This window comes from Musa acuminata, chromosome BXJ3-2 (assembly GCF_036884655.1).
Source record: "Musa acuminata AAA Group cultivar baxijiao chromosome BXJ3-2, Cavendish_Baxijiao_AAA, whole genome shotgun sequence".
Lineage (NCBI taxonomy): Eukaryota > Viridiplantae > Streptophyta > Magnoliopsida > Zingiberales > Musaceae > Musa > Musa acuminata.
Genome location: NC_088350.1, coordinates 35,985,251 through 35,994,425, shown reverse-complemented (window position 1 = coordinate 35,994,425; position 9,175 = coordinate 35,985,251). Strand labels below are relative to the sequence as shown.

Here is a 9,175-nt window from a genome sequence, read left to right as displayed (position 1 = left end):
GGCCCAATCAAGATGGGCCGTCCGCGGTCAGCGATGGGCTCAAACATAAAACCAACTATGTCGCGCGTTCCCTTGCAATTTGGGCCAAATGCCGAATTGAGATCACGGAAGAATGAGCGCGATTTGGGGCAACCTCGGAATGGTGATCCGAGTTAATCCTAAACTCGATTGAAGGGTAATAAAATCAGCTTCTTCTAAACATTTAAAAGTATCAAAAGAATTCAACTCGTCGTCACTGTCGTTTAACCAACCATAGAAGCAAGTAGGACGTCCGGTCCACAAATTTCACTTACTTGAAGCTGCGTCCAGTTAACTCCTAGCAGTCAACACTCGACCAAGGCATATATTATATCATCAACTTACCCAAACTTGGTCTCGCATCACTGGGATGAGCTTCACGCTGGAAAATATGCTTTATGATGAGATGGACTCTGTGGTGGTATATGTATTTATAGTGCAATCTTCCTGGGCGACTCAATAGTCTGTCGTTTTACATATGTTTATGGTGCAATCTTCCTCGGTGACGCTCCTTCGTGCAATGATGCTGGCATGAGCTCCGGTGTAACCTCACGGATCGGGTTTTCAAGGCAGCTGCGTCATCGAGAGAGTCTCGTGCACGGATCTTTGGTGAAATTTGTAGGCCAATGAGATTCTCCTGTGCCAACAGATGGACGGTAGTTGATGAGATCTTCTCGTCATAAACTGATTGAATCAGATCGACGATCCATCATAATACTACCCAATATGATAAATATATATATATATATATATAGGTTTGACCTTGTGGAAGCCGTCGCACGTGCGGGAAGGTAAGCACGCACTGCTTCCCCTCCAAGTAAAGCAACGAGCCGAGCGGCAGTTATCGTCGGTCGGTCGCCTTCCGTTGGAATTCCTCACCGGTCGCTTGCCCAACAAGAATCCTCCCCCCAATTCCATGCATTTTAACCTTCCATCAGCTTAAATGAACCGTCCAGATTCGAGCTACGTCGTCTATCACACCACCCGTAGGCGGAGCCCATCACTTTGGACGGTCAACGATCACTAACGGAGACATCCAACACTTGGCTCCTTATAAACGCGGGACCTTCTCCCGTCTTCTACGACGCAGCGGAAGAAGAGAGATGACGACGGCACTCCCCGAGAAGCCATCCCTCGGGGCCTCCACCTCCGCGGAGGAGGAGGAGGAGCTGGCACACGATGGCTGTGGCTCTGCCATCCTTCACGATGCTTCCGCACACCAGATCGGACCGCCAGAGGCTTCGGACAAGCATGCAGAAGACGAAGACGACGACGACGACTCCAGCGAGGAATTCGAGTTTACGTTCGTAGTGAGAAACCCCGATACCGAAACCTCCGTCGCCGCAGACGAGATCTTTTCCTGCGGCAGGATCATTCCCGCCTACCCGCTCTTCAACCGCGACCTCCTCCTTCCCCTGTCCGCTGCGGACGAGCCGGCGGCCGTGGAGGGAATGGCCGTCCAGATCCCGCTTAGGCAGCTCCTGATGGAGGAGAGGGGGACAGAGTTATTCTCGTCGGTGGAGCCGCCGACGACGGAGGAGTGCCGCGCGCCGAAGCCCGACCCGTGCAAGAAGAGCGCGTCCACCGGGTCGTCACTGCGGTGGCGGCTCAGGGATATGATGGTTGGCCGAAGCCACAGCGACGGGAAGGAGAAGTTCGTCTTCCTCGAGGCGGCGCCACCGTCGCCGGCGACAAAAAAGATCCCGAGCCCGAGTCTTAAAGCGGCGAGGTCAGCGGGGGGAGGGAAGGGGGCGAAGAATGACGGGCGGGTGGCGGCGACGGATGTGGCCACCGCCCACCAGCTGTACTATGGCAAGGGAGCAAGCGAGAAGGCGGCGAGGGGACCACGGCGGTCATTCTTACCGTACCGGCAAGAGCTCTTGGGGTTGTTCGCACCGGCGAACGGGCTCCGCCGGTCGCATCACCCCTTGTAGAAATCAAAACCTCTTTTTTATCATCAGTTATCCTTTGTTTTTTGTTTTTGTAATACAATTAGACAAATTAATTTTTGTTATTATAGAAGTGAGCTTGTACATGTTCGGTTTGGTATTTTTACCCTCTTTTGCGGTGATGCATCATCAGCTTTGTTTAGTAGGACCGTCCGTCCTCTTAGTACTTCATCTTAAAGCTTAAAGAGACTATGAGCCACCACGTAATGATCCCAAGGGGAAAGAAAGGATGAGGTCTTCGTTGACGTCTACATGATAACACTGACATGCACATACATGGCTTGCCCGGGCAAAAATACCAGCCGAATGGTGCAACTTCTACCTTGTACTAATATGATGTTCCTTCATGATCGATGTGCTAGAATTGGTTCCTGCTGGAGCACGTAATGGCAATTTGGATCCACCAATTGGGAGCATTAAAGATAAAAAATCATACATGAAATATTGAGAAAAATAATTTGCATGTTCAAAGAAATATTTCAAACAGAAGAAGAAATATAAATGATATCATTTGAGATACACTGCACTCGTAAATCGAAGCATAACATGTTTCATGAGTATAAATCAATCTGAGATCTGCTTGCCTTGGAGGGGCTTCAACATTGCCCCTACGGATGAGAACAACAAAGCTGTCAGCTAGTTACAAATCTGTCCAACTTGAACACCTTTCAAGAGGAACCTTCCAATCCGATGAATCAAACTCCTCAAAGCATACATTACATATAGCTTATTTCTAGTCTCCATCCACTGCAGGTTGACAGCAAAATACAAATGTGCGAGAAAGCATAGATGATAGATGATAGATGATGATGTCATTGTCATCTCATTCATGAGTCGGCTACCCAACCATAAGAACCTGACGTGATCCAAAGCCATTGCAAAAAGTCAAAGCAAAATGAATGGCCAAATTCAACAACCAACCGGTGGCCTCTCAGGACAGTGACTTTTGCATTGATACTGCAAATCTTGTTCAGCCCTTGTCCCGTATCATCTTCCTCGTGTCAATTCTGGAGATAATCTTCGCTGTAACTAGATATATTTCCAGACATTACTAAGAGAGCAGGAAAACCAAATAAACATGCACTTGCCATCCCAAGTTCATTGGTTTGTCACTAGTTTCCACCCAAACTCCTTTATTCCACATAGACCGACAAAAATAATTGCATATTTCTGATCATTATCGTCACAACGTGATGGGTGCTTCAGTACATTGGAATAAGACCATTAAATATACACCCACAAATGTAATTGATAGGACCTACTACCCGGTACCCAAAGGTCGCAACCCCAGACAACAATCGATTCGAAGAACCATGAGGCTCACACAGGAACAGGACTCAGGCCAGATGCTGGCTGTAAATTGGCAGCAAATTTCCGAGCCCACAAATCATAGTGTATGATCTCCTCGAGTGAAGGGTTGGCAATTAGATCATTTCTATGAGCATCGCATGTAAGTTCGACTACTTTGAAGATATCTAGATAGCTAATTCTGCAAAATAGAAACAATTATCATCAAATGTATCCAACTGAAACCATATATACATATATTGATTTATTTATTTATCAAGTTTAAGACTTCCTTCACGAGTATTTGAGATATTACATTGCTCATCATCACTTAAGCAAACAACGGAGGAACAGAATAAAAACCAACATTTTATAGGCATGCATGGATGAAGTTTTTTGATGATGAACTGAATGGTACTAAAGAGTGACAGGAGTGAAGGAAGAAAAAGGACTTACTTCTCATCGATGAACATCTCCACAGCCTTCTCATTAGCAGCACTAAGGACACCTGTCATGGTGCCTCCAGCTCGCCCTGCTGCATAGGCAAGATCCATGGATGGGTATTTTACGTTATCAGGAGTTTTAAAGGTTAATGAACCTAGCCTGCACCATAAATTTCATAATGAGTTTATCACGCATGGTAATCAGAATACACCAGAACATATCTGAATTCACATAGAAATATAAATCTAAACTCAAAGTTCGAATGAGTGAATGAACCTATAATTCAACATAGGACGACCAACGTTCTTTTTTTTTTTTTGTGACACATCTGATTATTATATAGGTCTTCCTCGTATTCCTTAAGACAAATTTTTTACTTGCTGATTCCAGAGAACTTTGAAAAAAAAATGTGTTTGGAAGACTGATCTAAAGTGAGAAACCATCAATTCATAGGTACCAGAAAATTGTAAATCGCCTCCAAAACCGTGCCAACTGGACATTTTTCTTCACTGGTAAGCCTAAACAACATAACCATCATCATCTTTGATATAAGGATGACTTAACAAGCCAGGTTGTCTTTGATATCATTCTCTTGTTTCAAGATAACAGGAGAGTGCGAACAGGACATTCGTAGTCTGTTATGATGCATAAAGAACATTCTTAACCATAGTCATTGAATTTGTATAGTATTATCGTAAAATATACGTGAAACAAGTTGTAATTTTTAATAAAGTCCTATTTTGAATGCCAAGATGCAATGTTAATATAAGATCCAAAATAAAAACCATGCTGGTCATAAAATCATAATGAGTCAAAGAGTTGAGTCACAAACTTGCAAAGATCAAGTCGAGGCCATGTGATCTCTGAGCAAGAAATTCTGTCTGGCCACGACAACGTGTAGAGAATTGGTAGGCGCATATCAGGCCAACCTAACTGAGCCAGTACAGATGAATCCTGCAAGATAAATAGAAACCAATTCAAGAATATCTGTTGACCAAACTGGCTGTCAGAATATCTAAAAATGAAGACAAAAGAAAATGCTAAACTTGGGCAGTTATTCTGTGCATAGGTCACAACAACAACAGAGAGGGCGAAGTTATAACAAATTACCTGTGTCTCAACCATCGAGTGTATTATAGACTGCGGATGAATTACAATGTCTATATTGTCATATTCAGCCCCAAACAAATAATGTGCTTCAATAACTTCTAGTCCCTGTGTAACAAAGGAATTGCTAGTAGGCTACGGAAGACTAAGAGATAAAAATAATAATGTCCTGCCCATGAAGATTAATAAAAATGCTTTTAATACCTTGTTGAAGAGAGTAGCAGAATCCACAGTAATCTTTTTCCCCATGTTCCAGTTTGGATGTTTTAAAGCATCTGCAACCTTCACATCTTTCAATTTTTCGACTGGCCAATCCCTATGATGAACACCAAAAAGAGATGTTTGCTTATAGTTTTACATGTTAAACCAAGGACGCAAGCCCAATCCCCATCACCACCCCACCACCCAAAATAAAAGGAAGGGAAAAAAAAAGACGTTTAAAAGGGTTGGTACTGTTTTATAGCAGTATAATTGGTGTAATACATAACGAAGTACTGACAGCACAGCCTGTCCTCATATGGCAACATCCATGAACTCTAACACATGTCCAGAACAATGGCCATTCAGATGAGAGTTACAGCCAACTAGTGTCATTCTTAGTGCTCTTGACATCAAAGTGAAGCCACAAAAGGTATCTAGTATTAGTGGTTCTTATACCTGAAAGCCCCTCCAGATGCAGTCAAAATTACGCGTCGAAGTGCACCATCCGTCAATCCTTGAATACACTACAGACAAAAATGTGCCGTAAGCATCACCATTCAATAACCAACTTCATACAAGTGCCACTATAAACACAGATAGAACCAGGGAAATTCATCTAGCCTATATGGAACCAAAAAAAGGACACAGTCACCAGCTGGAACTGGATGTTCTCTGGCAAGTACCTGGAACACAGCAGAATGTTCTGAATCAGCAGGAAGAATCTTCACTTTGTGCTTGTGAGCAAGAGGTAACACAAAAGGACCTCCAGCGATCAGAGTTTCTTTGTTGGCGAGGGCTATGTCTTTTCCAGCCTCAATGGCAGCAACAGTGGGCTGAGTATACAAACAAAATGGATTAGTCAATCCATGCGCAGAACACATACGTTAACATTGATATAGAATATAGCAGAACCACTAAATAAAGTAGAGAGAAAGCTGATTAGTAGATAAACTGCGTATACAGAGAACAAAAATATCTACACAGGCACAAATATATGCACGTGCGCCTATGTTTTGTATCTGCACATGTCCATGTCTCTGTTAGGACCGTAGGTACCCCTTAGAAGACACAGTTAAGCTAGCATCCTTCAGAAGCCCAACCCATTTATTATGATGCAAAAATATAATAATGCCATCACTCGAATTTCTTCAAATTTTCAAGCATTTTTTTTTTCAATTGGTATTCTTGAAAGGAATAAACATCTTCTATGTTTCTTGATGAAAATATAAAACACCTTTGAAACTCAAGATTAGTTTTCAGGCATTACAAATAACCTGAGAATTGACATATGGACATTCTTGAACCTATTGAATTGAATGCATTACAAATGATGTTGACCATGTTTAATATGTTGAACGGTTTTGGTAGCTCATTCTGTACATGAGCACTCAATAAGAGCATTTCATTGTTAATAAATGTTAGAAGCATGTTCATTTCAGTTCTTGTCACCTCTAATCTGAAGGCCCATCGCCTTGCCACCTCTTTCAAGGTCAAATGGAAGCAGTGTCAAAGAAGGCAAGGCACTGGTTTTCTCCATTGTTCTCTTCGCATAATCATCATCCATATACAACTAGCAGCAGCCAATCTTAGATTTTTAAGCCTTTCAACCCATGCAATGGTTTTCTGTGACCTTTACGAGACTAATAATTTCAAAGACATACAGTATACCGGATTAACTGTTGATCTTTCCAGTAACATCTGGGCTATTATAAAAGGACTAGCTGCTGAGAAGTGCTACCTAAACGCCAGGAGATCAGTCTTGCATTCATTTTCAATATATTATGCTAAGTTGCCTTTCACGAGCAAAAGTAAAGACCAAAAGCAGAAGCTAATACAAAGGAAGGTAGTTTGTAAAATGCCACAAAGCAATAGTATTATAAAAGAAATTAGCAGAGACCTAATGTCTTTACCTTTAGTCCAGCACATCCTACTATCCCAGTAACTACTGTAACAGCATCTGGGTGGCGAGCAACCTATGTACTCGTATCCAAACACAACACAGTGTTAAATTGAGACCAAATCTAGCTGAAAAATATGCAAAACACAACTGACCTCTACAATGCCTTCCTCTCCAGGAATAATTTCAGGTTTGTGCTCAGCATCCGCCAAGGCTTCTTTAAGCTCACTAACCAGTGACTCGTTTCTTATAGCGACCAGTTGAGGTTTGAATGTCTTGATCTGCTCAGAGGAAAAAAAGAAGGATTAAATTCTTGAATGCACCAGAACACTAAAAGCATAAATTGTATAATAATTATCTGTATATGCCGTCATCTCATGCAATTTCAAGCGATATGAAAGTGTCACCTGATCAGCTAGAAGCGTCACATTGGAGCCAGCTGCAAGGGCAACAACCTTGAACTTGTCTGGATGTTCAGCAACTATATCCAACGTCTGTAAACAATAATTACGAGAGAAAATATATAGTCAAAGAAATTAGGTTTTATACTCCAGAATAATCACACTCGTTTGAGCTAGATGCATCGATGAGTCTCAATGATAACCATCCTACGTTTCACAATCTTGTGGACTTAGCATCACCCGTAGCAGCTTTTGGGCAAGGTGTTAACGCCATCTACAAATTGGATTGGCTACTAGGTGTTATAAAATATCATATCGGAGCGAGAAATGAGCATCGCTGGACAGCCTTCAAGTAAATACGTTTCAGGCAGGTTGTCTGGCCTTTTTAAAAATGATTATTCACATGAGAAACAAGAGAAGTGGCATGATTTATATCTGCATAGAAGAAATATATGTTATTATTGCTTTCGACTGCATTACCTGAGTTCCAATTGACCCGGTGGATCCAACAATTGAAATAGGCTTTGGACCACCCCAAGACTTGCGCCCCGGTTCTGCAACGGCCCGACCTGGCCAGGCTGGTGGAGGCGCCTGCTGTATCGAGCAGCTCGTTCTGCCCCTTGACGGAACTGTTCCTTTCTCCTTCCTTCTCAAAGGAAACCCCACTGAGAAAGGAAATGTTCCCAAACTTGAGGAACCAACTCATTTGACCACACAACAAAAAAACCAAAAAGTTGCGCCCGAATCATTCGAACTATTATAGAAAAACCCCTTTTGCCTTCGATTAATATAAACACAAAGACAAAATCTTTCTCCTGGATTCTTCATCTGCAGAATTGATGTTTATTTTAAGGGTAAAAAGGTTTCAGAAAGTGCCTTTAAAGATATAAAGTAGGGTAAAAACGGTCGCTGCAAGACACAAAGATTTGCGCAAATACATCACGTAAAAAACTTGAAATCCAACACATAGTCCGAATCAATCAGAAAATTTAGAAGATCAGAACTTCAAATGCACCGATTACTACCCTGTAAACAGAATGACGGTATCAAATTCCACTACGGCAAGTTGTGCATCCAGGGAGAAATAAGAATTCCATCAAAAACGGAAGCCCGTTTTCAAGGCCGATATCCTAAAAAAAATAAAAATTAAAAAAAAGGAGAAAAGATCTCACCTTTGAGCTGCGGAAACGTGCGTCCGCAGGATTCCAAGAAGGAGAGACCTCCGATCTCTCCCGGCAGCGACAGTTTCAGCGCCATCTCCCCGGTCTTACTACCTCGAGATGCTGGACGGGCACACTGCTGCAGGAAACTGGAGCGGCGAGGAAAAAGGGCGAGATGGAGAGGTAGTCCAGATGGGAAGAAGGATGGGACGAACAGCGAATCTGGAAATGATATGGGTGGAGGGAGGGCGGTATTCCTTGATCCTGTAACCTCCGTTTGTTCGTGTCGTGTTGTGCTGCGCCTGCTGTGGCTTCAGGGCTGTCCCACGGGTACATATTAGGGCGCGGACGCGCATCAACGTATGTCCCCGTGGAAGTTTGCCGTAACGGATGCTACATACATTGTATCACTGATATCATGTCGTAGATCGAGCCGCATTAAAAAAAAATGGATACGTAACGGTCCAACGCATGTAACGAAAACCGATTTATACCGGTATGTTCCACCGAGCGGTTTCAGCCACCTGTTGTGCACCAGTACATGACATGACAGCACCAATGTGCATACAGAAAAAACTTGATTTGAATTTATTGTCTTTACATCGATTGCCTCGTGTATTTTGCTTGAAAGATGTCGTGAGTCACACGAATGTCCCGGTCGAGATCATCATGCTGTTCGATGCGTCACTCCTGCAGAAATAATGAACAGTT

General features: G+C 42.8%; 2 protein-coding genes across 2 annotated transcripts; one reads left to right on the top strand and one right to left on the bottom strand.

Moving 5' to 3' along the window:
- Window positions 1-1,121: 1,121 nt before the first annotated feature.
- On the top strand, window positions 1,122-1,952 carry LOC135631643 (uncharacterized). The gene has a single exon (XM_065139381.1). The coding sequence runs from the start codon at window positions 1,122-1,124 to the stop codon at window positions 1,950-1,952; it is 831 nt and encodes a 276-aa protein (XP_064995453.1).
- A 1,158-nt stretch (window positions 1,953-3,110) lies between these two features.
- On the bottom strand, window positions 3,111-8,766 carry LOC135632051 (1-deoxy-D-xylulose 5-phosphate reductoisomerase, chloroplastic). The gene is made up of 12 exons (XM_065140359.1): window positions 8,477-8,766; window positions 7,785-7,969; window positions 7,311-7,397; window positions 7,059-7,184; window positions 6,917-6,979; window positions 5,690-5,839; window positions 5,463-5,530; window positions 5,010-5,121; window positions 4,809-4,913; window positions 4,531-4,652; window positions 3,711-3,857; window positions 3,111-3,456 (listed from the first exon to the last, which is right to left on the bottom strand). The coding sequence occupies exons 1-12, from the start codon at window positions 8,559-8,561 to the stop codon at window positions 3,288-3,290; spliced, it is 1,419 nt and encodes a 472-aa protein (XP_064996431.1). The 5' UTR covers window positions 8,562-8,766; the 3' UTR covers window positions 3,111-3,287.
- Between the last annotated feature and the right edge of the window lie 409 nt (window positions 8,767-9,175).